Genomic DNA, 26,093 nt, shown 5'->3' on the forward strand with positions numbered 1-26,093 from the left:
GCATTCCCGCCTTAATATGCCGCACTTACGGAGTGCCCCCTTTTCCCCGCCCCTGCGTGCATTTCCTTTATGGCATTTCCAGTTTACGTATCTGTATCTGTATTCGCATTTGTATCTGTATCTGTAGCTGTATCTGTCCGTTTCAGGTCAGAGTTTTCCTTTTCCTTCTCGGCGGCCTAAAGCCGTTTTACTTTTCTCCTCACTTGTGCTGCCAACGAAACGAAATCCTTTTGGAAAAGGCTTTGCGTCTCCTCGGTAATCCGCTTTCGACATTTGCCGGGCGGGAAAATGTATATGGAAAACTATGCCTAGTTGGGAAAAAAAAGCGGAAAAGGCCTACCTAGATATATTGATGGCTCCTTTGCCCGGATGGGAATCGAAGCTGAAGTGGCAAGTATCCGTCGCCTCTCTTCGATTCGAAATTGAAAGAAGCCTCAATAATATTTGAGCTTATTTTTCCTAATTGGGTCGATAGTAGGCTTAAAATATGGCTATTTTGTGACCCAGTTGAGTATGGCAAAATAGACTCAAAATGAAGTTGATTTTAACTGAGTTTTGTGTGTTCTACTGGTTCTTTATGACTGGCTTATTTGTTTCCGCAGAGAAGGAAAATGTAGATTAATATCAGGTTGATTCAAATGAAATTGTAATTTGTAAGACCAAGTATTTGGTACACTGATAAAAGAAAATAATAAATCCAAAGATGATACATTTAATCTGAATATTTTTTGATGTTTTTTATCCATTAAAATTTTTAAGTATTTGAAAATATAGAAATATTCAATTGTATTCTCAACTATAGTTAATTTAAATACTTTAAAGATTAACTTTAGTACGAAATTCAATTTTTAAAGACGTTAAATATTTTAAGAAAATATGAGAAACATCGTATCTATTGATGTTATAATATTTTCCACCTTGATTTTAATATTTTCAAGTAAAATCATGCAATTTAATAAGTTTTGAATTGAGTTTAATGTGTTTTTTTATTTAATAAAACAATTTTAAATCAAACATGCAGATATCTAATGTATTATTTTATTTTTTATCGGTATATTTTTCTTAGTATAAGGTTTTTTAAAGAAGCTCTATCCAAATCGCTGGTTCATTTCTTATTTATTCGATCTCCAAGTGAGATTACTGTCTCATTGTGCCATTTGGCACTTTCATTCCGTCAGTGGAGCCGCTTTGCAGGACTTCCTCTGGCCATGATTAACAGCATTGGTCCGGAATACTTTTGGGCCATTTGCATTGCGTCAGTCACATGCTCGCTTGGCAATGGAGTGCATCAATTGTGCGTCCATTTATGTCACTCCTCTGATCCTTCGCCCCTTTTCACCCCCCGGAAGCCATTCCCTAATGAGCTGGGCACGAGGAGAAAGGGGGGTTTTGTTAATTATCTCATGTTGTTTATGGCTGCATGTGTTGCCCTTGATGGCCGTTGTTGCCACTGCCACTTCGATACTTTGCTACTTTGCCACTTTGCAACATGCCAAATGGCAAATGGAACCTCAAGTTGCTGCGACAACAACTGTTTGGCCGGGGGGCCATTTAGGGATTTATGCGACTGATGCTGTTGCTGATGTGATGGCTGCCAACAGAAGCTATTCCCATTCGACTGCAGCTGAGTCCCTTGTTGACCAGCTGGAAATCCGAGCTAAGTCGGAGTTCTCAGTGGGCTGCACTTCCATTTCCATGCAACAAGCCCAACCCAAGCCCCCGATTGGCCCTCCCTAATTGAAAGTGTTGCCATTGACCGCAGGCCAAAAAGGGATTTCAGTGCCGGCTCTCGGTCTCAAATTGCCAAGCACCTTCCGGACTTTCGCCCACTCTTCACCGCAACTTTCCCTCGCACTTTCCCCTTGAATTTTCCAGTCGCCACAGTGAAACAATTCAATTTCACTGAATCGGACATTTCTCGGTCACACGTGCGTTGTGCCATTGCTCTCGAGTACGAGTGCTCTATTTATAGCTCATTTCCCTTTTTCCCCTCTTCCCATTTTCACATTTTCCCCATTTTCCCCATCACACACACACTCACACGCGCAGCATCCTGTTCACGTTGACAACTTAACGGAAAATTCATTTCACACTCTCGCACTTTTGCAGCCCCAAAAGGTTGCCCCTTTGCCCACTGCCAACCGATAATTGTGTGGCATGCGTAAAATGCCGATTGCAGGCGGAGAATCGAATGTGCGATGCAACGAAATGTGGCGATTTCTGTTAAAGGTCCTTGCGAATGCTCGGTGGCAATGTCTGGTTCTCTGATGCCGTATGAGTTGACCTTTTGGTTAACCTTGCTGCATCTTTCATCAATAACTAATCTTAATCCAGGAAAAATGTTAACAACGAATAAAGGAAGTCCTATCCTTTGAAATAAAATCATTAACCATATCAAACTGGTCGAAATATAGTGAATATAGTGTTTCAGAAATGTAGTTTAGTCGGCATCGCCAAGAAATACTTTCAAAAGACTTTACCTACCTATAAAATAAAATAATATAAAAATAAAATAACATTTGGCTACTTATCCCTACGAAAATATCGGAAACTATTGATTTTTAAAGCTTAATGGAAACTTAATTCTAAATTATATCAAGAGGATCCTGAAAATACTCATTGAGGTGTCTAAAAGTATGCAACAAAAAAAGTTAAAACTGAGTAAGCCGGAACAACGGCTTTCTTTATTTTCCTGCATACTTTTAGACACCTTCAAAAGTGCTTTTGAACCTTATTAATTTCTTTGTTAGATATATTTTTGCATTTCCGTCATAATTTCTTAGAATTCTTGGAAAATAACTCCTTTACATTGTGTTCCCCCGCCAAGAAAGTACATCCCCCCGGCATTCGACAGATGGAGATGTTTGGAATACTCACGCTGCGAGTTGGAGCGCCGGATGATGTTCTCGAGGAATGTGTTCTGCGGCGCAACCAGTCCACGTCGTCCGCCAGGCATTTTGCCGCCTACACGCTACGCGCCGCGCTGCCCAATCCTCGCCTGCTCCTGCTCCTGCTCCTGCTGCTCCTGTTGTCCCGTTTTGCTGGCCCCGGTGTCCTTCCACTCCCAGTTCCACTCTCACTTCCGCTGACAGCTGGCCTCCTGGTCGCAGAGTTGCTCTGACAACTGACAGTTGCTGACGGCTGACAGTTGTCAGCTGATGGATAGATGGCCGGCGGAGGTGCTTCCGGTTCCTGGTTCCTGGCTCCTGATTCCTGGCTCCTATATCCTGGCTCCTGGATAACACGGGATATTATCGAATGGGGATCGATCCGGGTCCAAATCCAATCTTAAATAGTCTTGGATCTGGCTCATTCGAATTCCGCAGCGGGGAATCCGCTTCCCCGAGCGTCCGTCATTCTGATGCTGTCTCACTCTCTCTCTCTCGCTCGCTCACTCACTTTCTCCCACTCTCTCGCATACACACACACTCACTCACTCACTAACACACATGCGGGAAGAGAGAATCGCTTCGATGCTGATGACCACTTGACCATTCACACAGTCTTATCGGTTGCATATGGCACTGTGGGGAAAAGAAAAAAGGATAAAGGTCATTAGTTTATATATATCACTATATATCATTATATATCAATTATATGGGTATGTATTAAAACCCTACTCTATATCAAATATAAAAGGAAACCCATTCCATCAGGGCTGCAAAAGAAATCACCAGGATTTTGAAATCATATTTAACTGTCATTTTAGGTGCCTAAAAGTAGGCAACAATATATTTTATACTCGCAAGTACAATGAATTTGTTCTAAAAGACGACTATACTTCAATCACTGCATACTTTTAGGCACACGAAATAAAATTTAAAAGGGCTAGCGATTGCTGTGCCAAGCTATAATATTTCTTTACATGTATCAAGATAATTTCCAATTTCTAAGTAAGGTTGCATAGAAATAAAGTATTTCTTTGAGGCACCAAATACATTTTAATCCGCTCACAAATACCAGAAATTGTAAATCAGTTCTTTTATACTAACACAAAAATTTAAAAAATATTTGCAACATACAATTAGAACTCATAAAAGCTGAATAAAGATACCTCTGCCAAGATAAATGACAGTTTTTGATGACACACCGAGGAGCTGGCTAACTTGCAAATTAAACAAAAAACCTTGGCTTTTATTGAAAACATTTGCCAGATATAAAATAAGAGACAAATTGAATGAGATACATACACTCGCTTTGAATTTGACTACATTGCACTTTGAGTGGGCTTAAGCTCGTTTAATCCCCAGCTCTTTCACATTCCAACTCGAAACCGAGAAGATGCCACAATAAATTGCATATACATTTAGCAGACGATTTCACATTCGATACTGAAACCGCAAATTAAAGTCCAGTATTTTAACTAATTAAAACCCAATCGAAATGGTGCAGAAGCTTTAAGACCCAATTACATGAGGACAGTAGAAGATTATAACCCAAACAATATGGAATTATTTGGTTTGATAATTGGCACCAAAAATACATAGTTCGATGACAAACTAATGACAGTTCTTAATTCATGAAATTAATTGAGGCATGTAAGGCATTTATCGTTAAATCAATTAAACTCAACAATGTGTGTGTTCAAGGGTGCTCTTTCTACTTGTGGCCTGCACACATGCCACATGCAAATTTGCTGTCAAGTGGCATTAATAATGCAGTTTATGCAATTTAAATTTGGTAACATTAAGTATACGCAACGTGAAAGCCACCCCCCTTTGCCCATTTCATTGATTTGCCCAGTCGAGCAGAAGTTGTGCAATATTTGCACAAGTTTCGCAATTAATTATGATGTTCGAACAGACAACCGGGCGTATGCGCAATACTGGCTTTGTTTCGGCTTATCTCCTTCGCATGCAGACAATGCCATTTGAAATCTTGTTCCCCGATAAGTGGCATAATTCGCACATAACTCTTCTGAGCCAAAGTCAGAACCAATCCCCATTAAGTGCACCCTAATGAGCAGTCGACCTGCCATCAACTGGCTGCCTCAATTACGCAACTCGATTAGCCAATTATCAGCCAGGCCAGCGAAATAAGGCCGCAATAAAATCCCAGGAATAACCGAAGTGCAGCAACAAATTGACTAATTAAAGAAGACAGCCGAACAAAGTTGGCTGTCGAGCAAAGTTGATTCACTTGTCCAACACGCACTAATTACAAAGTGCAGGAAGTTCACCAAGGAGGAGGAGGAGGCGTAGGTGGTTCCAGGGATCCCAGGAGCAGGGCTGAAACCCATGACAGGCAGGAACAGACTCATTAGGATCGGATTGAGAGCCGAGTTAAATTGGCAGCAGGACGTGGTGTGCCTGAGGAGGCCGGAGCTGAAACATGAGGATTATGAATAGCTGGAATCAGGCGAACCAAGACACAAGGAGTAGCATCGCAAGGATGCAATCATTAGACAAGCCATGGCAACAAGATGTTTGCATTTAAAGGTTGAGTATACATCAGAGTGCCGGAATTTGCTACACAAAAAGAAAAACTCTCAATATTTGCATGGTAATTTCACCAGGAATAATTTTTACCATAAGATAATGTAAAGTTTGGTATTAAGGGGATAGGATTTCTTCGATTTTCTTCCTTAAAAATTGCTTCTAAATCGCAAATGAGAGAAAAAAAGCAGAAAGCGCATGAAATTTCTTTCGAAACTCTCATTAATGGAAAAAGAGAGCAAAAGGCAAGTTGGCGAACGTATCGGAATGATACCCCCCCATATCTAGACAGAATTGATAGTATTCTTATCAAAATTATGATCATATCCCATCAGTTTTTCCTGTGTAGTTTTATCAGACCTAGACTTAATAAAAGCACTTCCGTATTTTCATAGATTTCTCATAGATATTGGTAATAATAACAATCTTAGTTCAAATTAAGAATTTTAAATGTTAGCAATTTATAAAATAGCCATAGCCATTCTTATCCCTATGAAAATATGCACTTGATATACGATCACCCCAATTACAATACACGCTTTTCCGACTTCCTATAATTGTCTTTCTAAAATTGCCTTTAAGCACTTACATATTTTATAAATCAAAAAACTGATTCTACATTTCCAAGTGAATTCCCCACCAAAGGTATTTTCTTAAAACCCTCTAGATAACGAAAACCCCCTTTTTGCAATACAAGTTTTTGCAATTTACCTTAATTCCCTTTTTGAAATTACCTCTAAACTGTGTAAAATTACCCCCAACCAAATGGCCAGAATTGCAATTATTGTGGGGGTTTTTCGTCGTGAAAGCATTTCATATTCAATTTTTCACCGAGTCAAGATTCCCTGGCACCGGCAAAATCCCTCCCCCAAAAGTTATTTAGCAAAAGGAGCGCCCCAACTGTTGCACAGTGGATATATATAGTAGACATCCGAATTTCCAGTGACTCTGCACATGTATCCCGATCCCCCTTTTGACACTACGCCTCTGTACTCTGACTGTTCCTGCTCCTGCAGGGCTGCTAGCTGAGCTCAGTAATCTTTAATTTCATTAAAATTCAAGCAACGGCAACGACAGCTTCCCTTTGTCCTGGTCGCCAGGTCCTTGTTGTTGGGCTACGGACTATGGACTATGGACTACGGACTACGGACTATGGATGTTGCCAATGTTGCTGCTGCCGTAAGTGCTTATTAGAGGGCGAAAGGAACACTTCAGTGTAAGCGAGGAGCGCTCTCAGGCATTTATGAATTTTCCGGCTTTAATGCGTGGCCCAGGAGCAAAAGGGAGCAGGAGGAGCTGGCCCAGTGGCCCAGTTGGAGCAGCAGAAGGAGCCGCAGGAGCAGAGGGAGGTCAGTAGATGGATCTCGTTGGCTGACTGGCAACTGGTAACTGGCATAAACTTTCCCAACAATGCCGGGCCCCCCCCTCGACATCCGCCTCGTTTTACACCCTTCATTGGCTGGCTTATCCTGTCCTGGTAGCTCCTGCTCCGCTCCAGCTGCTGCTTTCAGTCCCTACAATGCATATAATTAACTGCAACTTGCTGCTCCGTGTTTGCCACAGGCATATTGGACGCAAATTCATAGCTGATACGGAGTAGAGGGTTCTTTTTTTGAAGAGCTAATGAACAGAGGATTATGATGCAAGTTTTGCGGCAATCAATAGCACAAATTTGAGATTTCCGAGAGGGTCTAGAGTATTTAAAAAACTTGAAATTTGTTAAATTGGGTAAACTTAACGATAAACAGACTCTAATTATATTATTATTAATAAAGATCTCTATAAATGTACTTTTGCTGTCTAAAAGTATGCAATACTATATTTTATACTGCATACTTTTAGACACAATGGTAGGTGATTTAAAAACCCGGGTTATTTCTATAAAACTGTCCCATTTCTTTTCTTTATTTGCTTTTACTTTAGGTACTTTAGGTGTCCAAAAGTATGCAACAATGTACTATGATTACCCACCGTAGCATAATGCTCCCTTTTTAGAGCATACTTTTAGACTTGACTTTATTAAGGTAGGTGATTCATTATTTATTTTCATGGAACAATCCTCCAATTATACTTTGCTACAATACACATAGAGTATTTCCTTTGGAAAATTTTTTATCCTAAATTTTTTATAATATTTCAAAATATTGAAACACTTTGAGTTGCCAAACCGAAATCGATTTATTTTTAAAGAAGACTAGGAGGTGTCACCTAGGCCAATCTGCACAACTGAGCGATCCCCGGCTGGCGAACAAACACTTGTGAAACGCACTGTACTGAGTGCCGTCAATTTGAGGACCAATCGCAAATCGCCCACTGACGTCACGAGCCAAAAAGGAGGCAAAATAGGAACGGAAAGTCAAGCCTCTCAGCACTCGCCTATTTATAATAAATGGAATGTCGCCACGCCCCTCAATATGCCCGCCCCCTCCTAGTTTCAGGCACCCTCCTCGGCTGACACACTTGCCACATGCCATGGCCCCTGTTTTCCACCATTTTCCACAATTTTCCCCATTCCAGCCCTTTTGCACCTTGCAACACATGAAAAACGAGAGGAGTTTCGCTGGCTGTGTAAGTGTGTGTGTGTGTGTGTTGCGGTGTGGCAAGGACCAACTACAACTATTATGGACGTATATGTGGCAGCCACTGTGCCCGGTACACTGTAAGAAATTATGTACCAAAATTATTTACCAAATATTATCCATTTTAAATAGATCTGACTGCTTTTTTTAATTTCTAGATCCTTAAAAATTAAAAATAAATACAATCTTTATAAAAATTATAATCATATAAGTCGAGATGTAAAGAAAATATAACATTTTTATTATTATTACTAGAAATGTATCTTATTCTCCCTACTTTTTCAAAGAATTAATGTTTAATGATCAACTTGATGGGGCTTTCGACTGGGTTCTTAATTTTTCAGAAGCCCAGGAGACAAAGTATTTAGAAAGTCGATGGCATTGCTCTTTTCTCCCAGTCTGCTGACGTTTCGTTGGCGGTGGCGACTGAGTGACCACGAGAAAGGAGCAGGACAAACCATGCCACAGGATGACGCTCACCTTGCCCCACAAAGCGCAGCATGAGCAGCAGAGGCGCCGGGAAGGGGGGACAAATGGAAAAGAGGAAGGGCGGAAAAGCAGGAGGGCGACTATACATTTTAATTTGTTGCAGCTCTAAGAGTTCATCCCCCCGCTTCGTCCCTTGCCGACCCCATGGGCCAAATTCCCCTGAAGCCGCCCTCTCATTTTATGGCTCACTTCAAGTACGTCATAAAAATTAACATGAGGGGGTCAAGGGGGCGTTGGCCAAGGGATAAGGAGCAGCTAAGATGGCTGCGAATCAAATGGCACAGGATATGGATTGCTCGGGGTTAGGTGAGGGCATTTACGATCTTCTCGGGGACGAATATCAGCAATTTATAACTATTCGGTTGAGTTTCCTCCTCTGAAAGTTAGCTTAAGCCTGTATATTAGCCTAAATCTAGTTGATTAATAGTTCCGTGCCCTATTTTATTGCCTTGCCTATAATTTTCGTACGCATTTTTGAATAAAATTTTGAAATCCCTTATAAACTTTATTTTTAAGTACCTAAAAGTATGCAATGAATATAGGATAGTCACCTTTCTGAATGAATTCATTGTGGTTCAGAGTTTAAAATATATTGTTGCATACTTTTAGACACATAAAATGAAATTTGAAAGTGATTTCAAGACCCTAGTGATTATATCTGCAGCATTTCCTTCTTTTTTTAAACTATAAAATCTAAGTACTCCCCACTATCTTTAAACTAGAACTTATCAACTTCCTAGTCCCTGGGCTGCACTCCATACCCCACCAGTGATCACTTGAACTTTAAGGACGAATGAAGCTGGTTTATATCCTTTTACTCACTCACACTCCCAGGCATATAGACATTTTCACATGCACACCCCCCTCACAGCCGCCACGCCCCCCTCGCCCATTCATTCGGATTTAATTTCCGGTGTGCTGCGTTCGGCTTTCAAATATTAATAGAGCCCCGGCATTATTAATGAGATGGTGTCATCAAGAAAATGAAGCTGCCCCTGCGATGTGTAAGCGAGCAGCAGCATCCCCAAACCCCCTTTATGTGCCGCATACATTTTGGCTCACCTTTGGATACTTTGTGGATACCATTGTGGACTATTCAAAAATTTATAAACTTTTTGCCATTCGCTTTCCGTTTCGGTTCAACTTGGCTCAGGCGTCTAAGCCAAAATACAGGGACCAGCTACACAGACAGACAGATAGAGAGAGAGAATTTCTGAGCAGGTGAATTTGATAGCAGAATCCCGGGCATTGGCTAATTACCCAGTGGGTCCGCAATGGAGTGTTTCTGACATTTCGTTAAATGCGTTTGTATTTGGCCATTGCACATGCACATTGATATTCCCAGTCCAATTTTCCCCACCCCAAGGCACATCACATTTTTCCAATATTCGCTTTGGCCACAAATTTTACGCTCTATGAACAAATCATTGTTATCCCCCGCAAAATGAGGGAGCCCCCCAATCATACCATATAATACGTTTTGTTCGGCATACATACATGTATATCCCATTCGGAAAGCACAATTGTTGCAACAATTACACAAACACAAATGCAGGGGAAACCAAAACAAAGCCGCAGAACCCAGTGGGTGGGGGAAAATTTCAGGGGGTTGGGGTTCGGTGGAAAAGCGGCAAACAGAAAACAAAGCTCATGGGGACAATAGGCTCGACTGGGTGGCTGACAACAGGGGTTGCGGGGGCTGGAGAGCCCCCACCAGACAAAAAAAAAGCAGACGAAGAACAGACCAAGGATGCGATGGCCGCAGGACAATGGACCTCCGTCTCCTGCTTTTCCCAGAAGAAAGGCTACTTGGATTCGATTGAATTGTTCGGCAAATGAAAATGCTTGGATGGTCTAACATATCAGTTGGTTATAGCACTCCTTTCTGGTTCCAGCCGAACTTTTATAAAGGGTCCAAATGGCCATGTTTACTTAGGATCTCCGGAATAAGCTAAATTATTGCATACTTTTGGGTTGAATCTTAAGTGATTTCCAATCAGAGAAAAAGTTTGAGTGAATGAAATTGTCTTCTTGGAATCGATTTCCTTTTTGGAATAACTTAATCTCTAACATCGTAAATTGCGAAAGTGACCTGATATTGACTCTTGACCTGTGATTTTACAACATAAATGAGTTAATAATTGCTTTACCAAACTATTGACAGGCTATAAATAACAGGCCAATGTTTAAAATTTATTGTAAATTGAAACTGACCTTCTGCAAGAAATTGATGGTAGCCAATGAAATTAAATGTCTCATTTTACATTTAAATAGTAACTAAGTCTAAATTTGATTTAAGTATAATTATATACTTTAACCGCAGCTTATCAAACCACACTAAACACTTTTGACTAAATTGGCTTAGGGATTGAGACGCTAAGCCAATACAATTATTCTTAATTGATTTGCCTGTCAATATTTCGAGGAAATTAACTAAAATTATTCAGTTATATAAAGAGTCTAATCTTGGTGGAACGACATTTGTGAAGTGATTGAAAAGTTAAGCCGCTAAATTGAAAGGGTTTGCATTGATTAAACTGTCAATCGTTTTGCGATCATTACTTCTCTAGCTAAAATAGAATATAATAGATGAAAACCCAACTATTGGGTATTGTAAAAAAGTTCAAATTAGTCCACATTATGCTGGCAACTTAAAGTGGTTTCTGATAATCGAACTGTCAAACCTTTTGCAACCATTACAAACTATAAAATGCATTGGATTTAAGCTTTAACTGGAGCAGACGAAAGCAGTGCAAATAGTAATAGAACAAAAAAGTAGCTGAAAAACGATGGCGATTTTTCTGCAGAAGGTAAATCAAGTCGAGGAATCAGAAGCCATCCTTATAAATTAAAGTCAAACAGGTTACCGGAACGCCAGGCCGTCGGTTCTCGAAGTCCTTCTGACCACCGCCAGAAAAGGTCACGAGTTCCCAGAAGGCGGGTGCAATCAGCTATGGTCAAAGACCCGTAGAAGGGAATGGAGGCCCCGTCCTCGAAAGGATTCCCTGATTTCTCAAAACCCCCCACAAATCCCCTCGTATCCCCGATCCCACAAAAGGGCCGACCGCCGACGCATTTGGCGCCTAGGGCTGGGCTAATTGATTGACATTTCCTGTCGCAGCCCAGGCCCCCTCGTCCTTTTGTTCCCCCGCTCCTTGGGAAATATATGTGCACAAGTCACTGCTACTTGGGTATGCGCATAAATACATATACTTAACCTTGATTTTGCCAAGTCGTCAGCCCGCTGCCTGGGGCCTCCGACTGGAACTGCTAACTGAAACTGCGACTACGACTGAAAATGCACTTGGAAAAAATACATCTGTAAAGCTTTAAATCATATGTTCTTAAACAGAACTAAGCTTCAAAATCATATGCATTTTCAACCTTAAAATGTTTATTACTTAGTGCAGAAACCTCTAAATTAAAATCATAATGATACAAGAACTATGATCTCACTCATTTTTAAATCCTGATCAACACCGGATTTTTTGTGATTTATAGCGTTTCTCAACACTGTACTTTTGTACAAGCTAAAATATTTACATAATCTTCAAGACAAAGATAAGCCTTTCGGGATCTCTAAAGATATACTCGTAGATTTTTTACTTGTTTTTGGTAATAGCATGGCCATGATCTATATATTTTGCAAAATTCTGATCAACACTTATTTCTTTTTTTTTGGGGGTTTTTCAACACTTGAAGATTAAATATTACATTATCTTTAGGGCATATCTAAAGACATACTCGTAGATTTGTTACTTGTTTTTGGTGATAGCATTACTTTGTGTTTTACAAACGAATGTAATAAATTATAGAAGGTAAACCATATTTCTTGCCATGTAGAACTGAAACTGGGCCTGACTTTTGCGTGCCAAGTTGGGCCGCCTTGGCCGGGCTGGCAAAGTAGGGCAGCCATTTCATTAACCCAAGACAACAAAAAAACAAGCTCGAAAGAAAGTCTATTTTGGGATTCCCCACTCCCAAGAAAAATATTTCAGTTGAAGGAGATTGCATTGAAGACCTGGGGCTGGCCAATTCCCCCAAAATCCAACTGCAGCGAGTGGAATCGAACTTATACCTTGGAACCCAAGCCATTCCCAATCCCCCTCTAAAATCCCAGATAACATTATCTCCGTCTAATGCCTCGAACGCCTTGGATAATGCGTCCTATTTGTCTCCGCTCCTCTGAGTGACTCATTTTTATTCATATTTTGTAGTTAATTAGGCGGCGCCAGTGCCAAAAGCATTTCGGCATATGAAAAATAAATGGAGATGAGTATTCATTAAATTAATGGTGTGGGAGTAAGTGGAGGGGGAGTAAGACTTTCCTTTACGCTTTTTCGCAAAAAAGTTTAAGCCAGTTGTGCCCTCGCATTCGCTGGTCTTTTATGGGTTATCATTACTATTTAAAAATTCGTGCAGACTTTTTGGGTGAAATAAGTAGGGAAATAAAATATAAATATAGCTTTCTTTCATAATTAGTCTGTTTTGAAGTAGTTTTTTATATTTAAAGACCCCAAACGAGGGATATCTAAAGGCTTGTTAGGAAACAGTAATTATCAAAATGCTTACAAATCTTTTCTTTTTAAGCAATTACCAAATTTTTGAAAGAGTTCTTAAAATTAGGATTTACATTCCATTTGAAACGATTAAATCCGTTTAAGTTTGCTTGAGTTTGGTGAAGCACTCGCCCTTTTTGCAGATTATGTCCCCAACCCAATAACCGATACCCACCGCCACTGCCCGTTTGCCCGTTACCCGTACCCGTTACCCGTTACCCGTTTGCTGACCGTTTGAGCCCGTTTACGTGGCGCGGGCCAGATGTGATTTGATTTTATTGTTGCGGCGGCTTATCAGCTTTTGGCCTTAGCTCACGGCTCACTTGGCTGCCTTTGGGCCCTCTTTTGCCTTCCTTCCTTCCTTTCCCATCTCTCTTCCATTTTTTTTCGTTTCCTTTCCTTTTCCCCTGCTTTTTTTTCCTCAGTGGCAAATTCAATTTGATCTTTTTATCGATTAATTTGGCCTAGGCTAAAGCTGTGGGTCTCCTTGTTCCCTCTCGCTCTCTAGCCATCTCCCTCTTTTCCCCACTACCCATCTCTTTCGCCGCCTCTGTCTCGGTCTCTATCTTTTTGTCTCTGCCTCCCTATCCAATTAGACTTTGGTGCCCGAAACGAGCAGTGCAATAAAACCCACCGACAGACACATTTAAAGATAGTGTTGCACCTGGGCAAGTCGTTGCCTCCTTGTTCGCCTCCTCCTTGGATTTCCCACCCCCCCCCCTTTTTTTCCCTCCCCCTTTTTCCGCCGCACGCAAGGTCAGTGCGGCGCACGTAAGTATGCAACACATAATTTTTGGCCCGCTTTGCATGGCTTTTCTTGCATGCAACTTCGTTTCTGCCTGGGTTTTTTTTGGGAGGGGGGGAAAGGAGTGAGGCAAGCTTATCCTTGTGCCGATTGCTCCAAAAGCAGTCCTTCGGCCTCTCCTCCCAAAAAAAAAGTAAGTTAGCACGCCCACCGAATATTCTAAATATAGCTAAGCCAGTCCCAGACTTATTCTCCATTTCTCCGCTTTGAAGTTTCCCCAATAACTTCTTGGCTCTGCTTCTTTACACTGAGAAATAAGTTGGATGAATTGTTTCAGAGCTGAAAACTAAGTACAAAAGATTATCTTTTATCTAGGTATAGTTTTTTGGACAGAGAAGCACAAATGCTGTAACCAGGATACAATTGTTATGTCAGTTTATTTTGAAGAAAGTTTGCACTTCTATAACTTTATGAGTTCAATTTCCGTTGGATACTGGTAAGTATAATTATACATAAATCTGCATTTTGCTACAACTTCTTTTTCAGTGCACCAGAAATGAGTCAGTTGTCGCTTTCCCGCTGCTCCCCTTTTTTTCCGATGGCGAAATCGAAAATCGAAAGTGTGCCAAGAAAGACGAGAGGCGAAAGGCAAATGGCAACAAAGGGAAATTGTGTCATAAAAACTTTTTCGATTGCGCCACGCGCAACCAAAGCAACACTAACACTAACACTAATACCCATACTAGCAACAACAACAGAAACAACAACTTGAGAACTTCTGGCCAGGGGCTTTTGTCTGCTTTTCTTCTCTTTTTTTCCGCCCCTCCGCCTGGAAAAGTGGCCAGGAGGCTGGGAAAAACTCGAGACTGGCCAATTTATTCAGCTTCTTCTGCTGCTGCTGCTGCTGCTGCTTCTGTGATGGCATATTTACTTGTCATGGCTAAAAGCAAAGCTTACGCCAAAAAATATTGACACAGTAAGAAAACGCTCACACACACACACACACCCATGCACATGATAAGCAAACAATAGGCCAAAGCAAGGCAAACAACAAAAAAAAATGGAAAACGTGAAAAGAACAAGAGCAGCTAGGCAAAAAAAGAGCTGAAAATCGAAGAAGAGGCCACAATAATAGGGCATCCCTTTCTCATACTTTTCGGGGGATCCCCCACACACACACACGCACGCACAGCGACAATAAGTGTAATAGTTTTACAGCGCCCGCCGAAAAGTATGCTGCGACATTTGGGCGGTCGACAAACTGGCGTCTAAAGTTTGACAGCCACTGAAACTGGAAAACAACTTTAGAAGCCATTGGCCTGCAAAAGTTTTCAATTTCCGGTCACTTACATTCAACTTCGATGAACAAGTTATGTGTGCTTCTGTAATAAATACGTAATGGATACCATTCGTAACTTGTTTTAAATATCTGTGGCCTGCGGAATTAAAGTTCTCGACTGTCACTTTTCATTCGTGTAATGAAGTTATGCGGTTATTGCAACCAAAACTGCCTGTGGGTTCATTTAAAATTGTTAAAACATATTTGTGGCTTGCGAATAAATAATATTTGCAAAACTTTTACACAGTTTATAAATCGAGTACAGCAGGTAGTTAGTCAGTTACAGTTAACTTTTAAATGCATAGGTATGATGGCATTTTCTGTATACATACATGTGTAAATACTTGTATTTAAAACATTTTAAAGATGCATGCATACAATAATTGTAAAAGATAATTAATAAAGATTTTTTAAAGCGGGCATTTTTACAGTTCGTGAAAATATATATTAATTAAGTATATTTACAAAGTATAAAACATATGTATCTACATAGCAACTTACAAGCAATTCGTTTTTGTAATACCATAATTACTTTCATTAAAGATTTAAAGTAAAAATTGGCTACATCATAGGAGCCGATGGAGATTATGTTTTTATGTCTTTAGGATTATTAAATGTATGGACGTAATGATTGCAATGCAAAACAAAGTTTTCAATTCAAGTGATAATATCGTAAAATTGACTTTACAATTTAGCAAAAATACCATATTGAATTTATAGTATGTTTTTATGTAGATATTAAAAAACATTTTGAACTTGAATGACCCTTGCCAGGTAAATTGAACCTTTTATTATTAAAAATTCAGAATTCAAATTGAAATATACTATTTGGCAGCTACAGACAATAATTTATTTAATCTACTGATGAAGAAAATTGATTTGTTTCTTAGCCATTTTTGTAGACTGCCTATATTTATACCCGTTACTCGTAGAGTAAAAGGGTATACTAGATTCGTCGGAAAGTATGTAACAGGCAGAAGGAAGCGTTTCCGACCCCATAAAGTATATATATTCTTGATCAGGATCACTAGCCGAGTCGATCTAGCCATGTCCGTCTGTCCGTCTGTCCGGATGAACGCTGAGATCTCGGAAACTATGGGAGCTAGGCTATTGAGATTTGGCGTGCAGATTCCTAAGCTTCCTACGCAGCGCAAGTTTGTTTCAGTAGACTGCCACGCCCACTCTAACGCCCACAAACCGCCCAAAACTGTGGCTCCTACAGTTTTGATGCTAGATAGAAAATTTTAACTGAAATGTAATGTTCTCATCAATACCTATCGATTGACCCAAAAAAAAGTTTGCCACGCCCACTTTTACGCCCACAAACCGCAAAACCCTGTGACGCCCACAATTTTGATGCTAGATAGAAAATTTTAACTGAAATGTGATGTTCTCATCAATACCTATCGATTGACCCAAAAAAAAATTTGCCACGCCCACTCTAACGCCCATAACGCTTAAATCTGTATACCGCCGGTAGGTGGCGCATTTTAATCTCGCTTTGCTGCTTGCATATCTCCATTTAGCTGAGTAACGGGTATCTGATAGTCGAGGTACTCGACTATAGCGTTCTCCCTTGTTTCTTTTTTAATTATTTGTGCGGCTTGTTGGCTCTGGCTCTCTGGCTAAAAGCTTTCCGGGCGGGCGGAAAGGCCACGCCCGCCTCTGCCGCCTCTGGAAGCCCGGTAGAACAGTCGGCTACAACACGAAATTCATAAATTAATGCATGGCGTGTTGTTGGCTATTAAAAGCAATGAGCAAGCACATGAGAGGGAAGATCTTGAAGGAGCAGGAGCAGTGTGCGCCCCACAGACACACAGATACTATGGCACACAAACAGCTTAGGGACTAACCCGCACACACTCACATTCGGCCGGGCACATTAACATAAAAACAACATCAAGCCAAGGGCCGAGAAGAGCAGAAACCAAAAAGCCAAAAACTGGGGAAAAACTGGGGAAAACCAGCAGAAAAGGAGGAAAAAGCTGAGGAGCAGCTACAACAGAGAAATAAATAAATTTACATATTGCGCACGTGCTTTGGCGAGTTCCCAACGCTTTTCCAGCTTCTTCAGATTCGGATTCAGGTAGGGCTGTCAAAAATATATAAAACAATCCAAATGTATTTGCTTCAAGATTGAAAATACGTTAAAAGCTGGCATGCTTTTAAAAATTGTGGGATATCATTGCATACTTTTGGACACCCTTTAAGGAGATTTCTAATCTCTAGCAAAGTACCTACACTTTTTTTTTTACCTAAAACTACATAAAGCTCAATTATAAATATACTATATATACTACATACTAAGAAATATCGAAAACATATTTTTTTTGTTAAAATTCCATAAAGCTCAATCATAAATAAACTTGAATTTTAGGAAATAACCAAAATAAAGTTTTCATATAACAGAAATCTTTAAAAAACCATAAAAGATAGACAGCCCTGGCTTCCAGCTTTTTGGGTTCTGTTTTTCCGGGGAAGCTGGCTAGGGATTTTTCTCCAATTTTATGGCGACAGGACGGCGTGCCCATTCGCCCCAATGGCTGCCAAACTGTGGCCACATTTTACATATGTAATTGTCCGTTCTAACCTCCCTCCCCCCGTAATGGGCACCTGCCAACTGCCAGGGGCGGGGAAGGGGGCTGAGAAGGGGCGGCTACAGCACCGCTTTGATGGCCAGTGGAATGTTAATAAACTTGTTTTGATACGACAGCCAGATCTCGGGCACAAGGTCAACGAGGACAAGGACGCGAGGAGCGAGTCCTCGCAACTGCCAGGCAACGAAGCCTCAGCCGCAGCCACGGCCAAAAGCCAAGCCAAACAGTCTGACAATCTGACAGGAAGTCAGCAGGTGGTCCTACTGCTGGTTCCACTGTACAGCGATAATTGCCGCTGCCTGCACAAAGAAAAATGGAAATAAATTAAGGAGGAATTTGTTAGGTAAAGCCTAGAAAAATACCCTTTTGTTCGATTGGAAAGTTCCCAAAAGTAGGCTATTAAAAATTTAAACTAATTTTTGATTGCATACTTTTAGACACCTTGTCTTTAACTCTCTAAAAATTAATTTGGCAGAGGAACCAAACTAGTTTTCAACTGTACAGCGCTGGCTGCACAATGAAAATTCAAAATAAATTAAGAAGTAATCTGTTATGTGAAGCCTAGAAAACAAGTATTTATTGTATTGAAAGGTTACCAAAAGTAGGCTACGAAGAAAGGAATCTAATTTATAATTGCCGACTTCTCGACACCTTGCTTTTAACTCTCTAAAACTTTAATAGACAGAGCAACCAAACTAGTTTTTCAAGCCATTGGCTCCACACAATATTGTCGAACCAGAGTTTACTTCCAAAAATAAATAAATGGCTAATAAAAATAGTAAATCATGGCAAACTGTCATATAAATGGTCGCTTTTCCGCTCAGTGTAGATAGCAGGCAGAATGATAATGCAGTTAGGAAGGGGGAGAGAGGAGCGCGGGGGAGTGCAACGCCATCCGGAAACGGAAGCCACGGCAAGGCAGCACGGATGCCAGCGGATGTCAAACATAAAACATTTGCGGAGGGTCAGGGGAAAAAGAATAGCGGCGGGTGGCAGCTAAACATTTCACATATTTTATGGAAATCCGACAGCAAATATTTTAAGTCCCCTCGCAGTACGTAATGTTTGATTTTTTTCTAAGAGTATAAATTATTTTACAAATCTGTTTAAGGGTTTATTGATGCGGCTTGATTGATTAGCCAGGATATTCTCTTCGTATTCCCACTCCAACCAACTTACACTTCATTAACTTGGAGCAATAAAAGTGGAGCAGGGGAAAAGGCACTGTCAGGAAAGATTGATACTTTATACTTTGATAACCCAACTAATAAAATTAACTTAGTAAGCAATAAATTACAAAGATTATATTTAGATTTATATTCCATGTAGTTTTGCTTCAGGAAAATAAAATTAGCCTTGTGAGAGATAAATTACTAAGATTTTATTTAGATTTATATTCTATGTAGTTTTGGTTCAGAGAAAATCTGTTGATATTTCAAATAAACATTTCCTTTCAGTGTTAAAATAATGAGAATGTTATGAGAACTTTATACTTTATACCTTGATAACCCAACTAATAAAATAAACTTAGTGAAAGGTAAAGTACTAAGGTTATATTTAGATTTATATTCTAAGTAGTTTTGGCTCTGCTAATAATTTTAAAATATATTTTCTTTCAGTGCAAAAATAGGGCTTTATGTGTGGCGAATCCCATTTACGATTTGTCATATTAAATATGCGCAAAGTAAAATTGAGAATTGCAAAGTGGGGACGTGAAAATTCCAAGGGAAAGGGGAACAGTGTGAGCCAAAAGTCAACTGCCAAAATAAATCTAGGTATATACTATGCATGTGGGCTTAGATGTGTATAGCTTCTTTTTATTTTTATTTATTTTATGTTAACAGCAAATTGCGGCGCCCGTCAGCTTGGACTTTCTTTCGGTTATTCCTGTTATTCATGTTATTCTTGTTATTTTTGTACATATTTGTGTTGTTGTTGTGGTTGCTGGTACATTTTTAATGTTTTGGCTCTTTTCATTTGGCCCATACACACATACCCAGCACACACACACACACCCAACCACACATGCGTGACAAAATTGTTGGCCTGTTCTTGTGAAGTTGGTTGTTCTTTTTTTTTTTGTGGGTTTTCTCGCGTTTTCTTGGGCGGGCGGAAAACTTGCTAAAGATTTACTCGACATTTGTGTTGGTGCCATTTGGCATTGTTTGCATACTTTCGGGAGCAAAAAGTGGGCGGAACCATTCAATTTCACATCCCCCTTTATCGCCCCCTTTCCTTCGGCATCAAATGCTTTAAATATTTAAGTAGTTTTACGTTTTACCCGTTTCCTGTTGCTGTGACTCACTGTACGTGTGTGTGTGTGTATGCTGTGTGTGTGTGAGTGTTCCTTTGCGCCTGTGTGGGTGTAAAGGGCTTCAATATCAATCCGCCCTCCATCACCCCTTTTCCACCTGTACAGTGGAACTTTTCTAACTCGAACTTTCAGAAGTCGTGTCTTTCCAAGTTTCCAAGTTTGACTGAACTCAAAGTTTCAGCTTTCAGCACTAGAATATTAATAAATTACAAAAATAGCGCCCTGAAAGCGGGTCCTAATAATATAAAAGAACAAATACAAATGTTCAATGCAAAACAATTCTGGGATTTAATATATTATACAAGAAGATTTCGGGACAATATATAATAAGAAAGAGTTAGACAATATTTAAATATTTTTTTATTTTAAGACACTAACTATTATTTTGGAGATATCCTAATAAGTAATGTATGCAAAACCGTAAACATTTTAAAGCTTCTAAAAGATTGCCCCAAAATATGTTTGTCACCAAAGTTTTCGAATATGATTGCTCACTTTTAAGCTCTCTAAAAGAAGTACATTTTGTTGAATTTAATATTATATCAATTTGTTTACCATTTTTTTAAAAGAAAAAATGAAGTATTAATACTTAAATATCCATTTGTTTATTAACAACTAATATTTTGAAATACCCTAATATTTAATTATATTGAAGGTTTTGCAAACATCTGAAAGCTCCTAAAAGACGGCTACAAAATATTGATGTCCCTTTTTAATACTTTCAAATATTATTGCCCACTTTTGGGCTCACTATAAAATGTACATTTCGTTGAACCAATTTAGTAGCACACTTTTTTGGTGCTCACCTAAAAAGGACCTTTTTTCGCATTCCGTTGAAGTTGCCCAGCTCAGTGGCTGTCAAACTGTACGCGTGTGTTGCGGTTGACACTTATGCAACCGCAAAGTGCGGGTGTGTGTGTGCGAGTGTGTGCGGGTGTTAGTGTGTTGGTTGCACTTGAAAAGAAAGCAATTGTTGTAGTTGGCAGGACTTATTTCGCTTTATTTAGTGGCTGACATAATTGCGCATTTCATTTTTTTGCTGGCTGACACACATTCCACAAAGAGGAAAGCAAAAAAAAAACCGCAATGATATGAGAAGCAACACAAACAAATGATTAAAAAAGCAATAAAGAACCAACAAAAGCTGAATAAATAAATAAGTAAGAAAAACATGAATCAACGAGCACGCAAATTTAACTTATTATGTTCCATTTTTTCCACATCTCCCACTGCCTGGCTCACTTCCGTTTTTTCCTTGCGTTTTCCTTACATTTTCTTTTTGGGGGAAAACTTGGCCGTTTGTGCCGTCCCTGTCGCACTGCCAGGAAAAACTTTTAGTGGCGGCAGCGACGCCGGCAGAGCGGCAGTAGACAACAATTACAATTAGAAGTGTGTTTATGCCGCTTACTGCCCTCTCACTCACTCACTCTTACTAGCCCTCTCTCTCTCTCTGTCACACTTTCTTTGCGTATCACTTTCGCATTCCCTCTTCTTACTTTTTTTTGGGCAAAGAAATTCAACTTCATTACACAATATTTCGTTCTTTTTGTGATTACCTTTTGTTGCTTTGTTGTTGTTGTTTGTTTGGTTGCTTTTTTGATTGCTTTTGAATGGTGGTTATATGTGTTTACTGTTATTCCGATTCGAATTCCGCTGATTCTGATTCTGATTGCGATTCCGATTCTTCCTTTCCATTCGATTCTTCACTGGCTTTCGCTTGATTCTTCAATTCTCTTAATTTATCTGCCTTCGCTGTGTTTGCGATGTGATTACTCTGCGACGCGTTTTTCGCATTTCACTTTGCACTGCAGTTGTGTGTGGGGGTGGGGGGAGGAGGAGGAGAAGAAGAAGAAACCATTAACGGAACACGAAGAAGCACACAACAAACAAGAAAGAACATGAAACAAGAAACGCGGAGGAGCAGCGTGCAACAATTGCCGACTGCGACGCCGACTGCGACGTCGACACGTGCGCGCCCCCCCTTTCACGATTTTCCACCCCCCCTCACAACACCACCACCACAGCCCCACTGTAATTTACAAAAAAAAAAACAAGCAACATCGGCAGAGACAAAAAATTACAAAAAAAAACGGTTTCGAATGGCGCACAGAAATGTTGGATTTATTTGCTGATTTTTTGAACTGGAGGACGACTCCCGGATTCTGAGGACCGCTCGACGCGAGAGTTGCGTCTTCATAGTTTTTCGCGACTACGCACCTAAAAGTCGACTACGAGTGAGTTGCGCGCGACTAAAGCTGGAAAAACATCGATGGACGCGTCGATAACGTGGATAGTTTTCCCGTTCTTAAATATCGATTGCTTGGAAAAGCCCTGCTTAAGAGTCAAGTGCCAGGTGGCGCCACTCACGATGGTATCGATGTATCGATTAGTTAGGCATGCGTAGGCCTAACGGTACTGGCGCGTCTTGGCTATCGATTTTGAAATAAGTGCACTATGGGCTTAAAGGCTTAAAACCTCTGAAATATGTAATACATGATTATGTCTAAAATTAGGCTGTGACAAATAGGAATTTTATTTTTATTATGTATGTACGGGACTCAAGAAATATAAAACAGCATATTTTAAAACCTTGTTAGGATTTCAAAATTTAAAGGGATTTAAAGATGACTAAAAGTGTTTGTACTTAAACATCATCTGAAAGATTGTTTATTTTTAAGAACAAAATAAAATATGTTAAGCTAAACTTACCACATTTCCGAATAACTATTTTTTTGTAATAGAAAAAACAAGAAACCTATTTTGAAGTACCAACATTTTAAATAACCGGGTACTATCGATTACATTGCAAAAGCCACTAATGGAAACCATTGCAAGTTTCGATGAATTCAAAGCACCATCTGGAGGTCATACTGTTAAAATATATTTGACCAGCAGGTTGCGCATATGTATAGAACATAGCGCAATCTACATTCTACATAATATGGCTTAAATTGTGTTGTATAGCTTTACCTTATCAGTTTAAGTACTCCAAAAACAAATCCTTTTCCAGTTTGAGAAGGCTTTTAATACAATATAAGTATAAAAAGTCGGGTTAAGGACTTAATTATATTTTGTCTTACATTTGCGACCACTATGCCCGCTTAATGAACTTTTTTTGAATTTAAAACCCTTGTTCTTAAATTATTATAAGTAACAGGGCTATTGATGACTATAAAAAAAAAATAGTATATGATAAATTTATGGGGACTAAATTATAATTACAAATAAATATCATATCATTTATCAGTACGTTCACAGTCAAAATACTAAGGTCCCAAAAAAGGGCATAATACTTAATTTAAATTTAATAGGCTTAAAAAAAATTAAAATATAAAATATTGTCAAAAATTGTCTGAATTGCCACCACTGTCAATGCCACCCTCGCAATCTCTTTTCCTCTGTCTCATTCGTGTGATGAGAGAGCAAGAGCAACCACTGTGGGGCAGAACACCAACCCCGCCGCCCCCCCCTCGCTTTAGGGAGAGCATCAAGTTGGTGGCAGTTCTCAAACGAATGCTGAGCACAGCGGATTACCAAATTAGACTGCAGGTGTGTGAGTGAGTGACAGTGGAGGAAACTAGAACTAAAAACCGAAACCTGTGGCAAAGCCCCCCAATAAAAACTGATAAAGCATCCCAAAAATGTGAACCCTACACCCGAGAAATCTAAATCCTACCCCATAACCCAGCTCGAAAATAACAACCATAAACAAGTTGGAGCTGGCTGCAGCAAATAAAAAATTCCAAAAAAAATAAACCAAAAACTGAGATGCAACAACGTTAATGAAGTCGGGAAAAACTGGTTTGCTTGGATAAACATTTCGAAGTTTTGTTTTGGTCCCGCTTCTTTGGCGGTTGAAGGTGGGGAGGGGGCCCAAACGATTCGGGCAACTTTGAGCCAGGGTACAAAGTTCAACACAAAACAGCGCCAAGAAAGTACGGCGACTTGTTTTCGCGAAACGCACAAATTTAGCATGGGTTTCACAGTCGACTTCGCAGTTTTAGCATTTCTGTATCATAAAGTCTATCCATAATATTACTCAGATAACAGTGACTTTAAAGTACAACCTGTTGATTATTCTGTTCATTTACAGAAATGTCTTAGGAAGGGAGTTTTAGTTTTCTCCTCAAAGATCTTAAAATATCATGACAAAATTGATAAATCTTTAGATTGGAATTAAATTCAAAGAGGTATTTTTAAAAGTGTATCAATCTAAAGAGAAATGTAATGTATTCTTTACAATAAAACCTTTTTATTTAGGGACACCTTATACTATTAATGTACTATATGAATGAGGTGCTATAATTGTGAACTCAACTGTGGACGTGGGAGAGGCAGTGCAAAAGACTCAATGTGTGTGGTGCATTGTATATGTTATTTGATTTGTTATGCGAATAAAATAAGCACATTATATGCGAGTGTACATAAGATAAGCTCGAAATGCACCCAACTGTTGAATAACAAGTATACGATATCCATAATGCTCCACTATACCTTATACTATGTAAATAAAACTGGATATCAGGCCCACTGTAACTCTCTCTTATTTCTTTTCTCTCAATGCAAATGCAACGCGATCGATGTAAGTGAGAGGGAGGGAGAGGGAGCGGGAGAAAGAGGAGAAGAGAGAAGCATGCAAATTAAGGTGGCGACAGAAAGAGAAAGAACTATCAGAATGATGATGGAGAGAGGGGAAAGGCAGAGGGCTCGTTTTTGGCCTTGAGCTCTGCTTACGTTGCTCTCTAATTGTTGTTATTGTTGTTACCCACGGCTTTGCGAGCTGTTGTTTTTGTTGCTCGTGTTACAGAGATTGTTTGGATTTTGTTGTTGTCTTACACGGTGTCCATTTCAAACGCAGAATTTCCCCCAGCTGGTAATTCCGTTGGTCAAAAGTTTTGAGTTTCCCATTCAACACTTGCCGAAGGTGAATGCACTCCCCGCTGGAAATGCAAGGACCATATTCGGTTCCAGTTCTAAAAAGAATGTCACGTGTGAAGATCATTTATTCCTAAACCAGCTACTGTACATTTACCAAACTTCACATGATGACCTAAGACGTTGTGAGACAACATCGTATCAAGTTTCATATTAACCACTTTAAAAATAACAAGGTTCTTATACATACAGGTAAGTATGTATTGTATAAGTGAAACTTCGATAAAATTTAGCAAAGCAATTTATTTGATTCCTTCTTATCGGTCAGCTACTTTTATACGGACTTATGGTGTCATTCGAATTGATATGACGAATATTTCTGAATCATATATAACTAAAATTTTAATTTATTGAGGCTCCCCGTATACTTGCGATTGGTCTCATAATAAAACCAAGGTAAATGGAAAATTATCTGTCTAGCCACACGCATTATATGGAATAGTTCCGCATTATTAACTTAAAAATCATGTTTAATGAGTCAAAACGTTCAAACAACAAACTGTTTCCTTTTGTATTTAGCACTTCAAAAGTACAAACCCCCCTTTCATGAGTATTACCAGGGTTTGGGGGAATAAATTCGATTTATTACACTCCCACCCGCTACAGGTGTTCCATCGGGATTAGGCAGTCTTGAGTCAGTGACCAAGGTTCACCATACCGAAATTGTTCTGATAAGCTCTGGAAAAGCCTGCAAGTCATGCGTAGACATCTAGAAGCCGCTGCATCGCGATAACGATAAGCCAGGGGCTGGAAAAGGGGGGTTTCCAAGGGTGGCGAAATAGGTGGGAATGCAGGTCTAGTGCTCCGCAGCCACTGTGGAGCTATCTAAAGGGGTGCACTGGAACAAACCGAACTGCATTGAGGGGCAACCTCTTCACTGGAAATATTTCAAGTGTCAATAATAACAACTAAAGGTGTAATTATATGGTCGTATCTCTAATTTCTCAAAGAAACAATGTCAAGTGACTAATAAGTTGGCCATCAAAACACTCGCAGGTAGTTTATATTTTATATTTTTTCTATCATTTTCTTTTTTGTGTTAGTTTTTCAACAGTTTTAGATCAGTTTTAAGTAGCATTGCATTAGTGATAGATCGTTTCT

At 39.6% G+C, this 26,093-nt stretch overlaps 1 protein-coding gene across 13 annotated transcripts in view; it reads right to left on the reverse strand.

Annotated features, from left to right (window-relative positions):
- eag (ether a go-go) overlaps positions 1–22,317 on the reverse strand; it is a 65,389-nt gene extending 43,072 nt beyond the window's left edge. For 8 of the 13 annotated variants that reach the window (XM_036821284.3, XM_065867556.2, XM_065867558.2 and 5 more), the window contains exons 1-3: positions 22,166–22,317; positions 21,614–21,862; positions 2,878–3,524 (exon numbers count right to left, since the gene is read on the reverse strand). In XM_036821284.3, the coding sequence (XP_036677179.2) occupies positions 2,878–2,956 (79 nt within the window). In that variant the 5' untranslated portion in view covers positions 2,957–3,524; positions 21,614–21,862; positions 22,166–22,317. The remainder of the gene's footprint in view (positions 1–2,877; positions 3,525–21,613; positions 21,863–22,165) is intronic. The other 5 variants (XM_036821286.3, XM_070997224.1, XM_036821287.3 and 2 more) reach the window with 1 other exon arrangement.
- Between the last annotated feature and the right edge of the window lie 3,776 nt (positions 22,318–26,093).

Source organism: Drosophila suzukii, chromosome X, assembly GCF_043229965.1.
Source record: "Drosophila suzukii chromosome X, CBGP_Dsuzu_IsoJpt1.0, whole genome shotgun sequence".
NCBI classification, from domain to species: domain Eukaryota; kingdom Metazoa; phylum Arthropoda; class Insecta; order Diptera; family Drosophilidae; genus Drosophila; species Drosophila suzukii.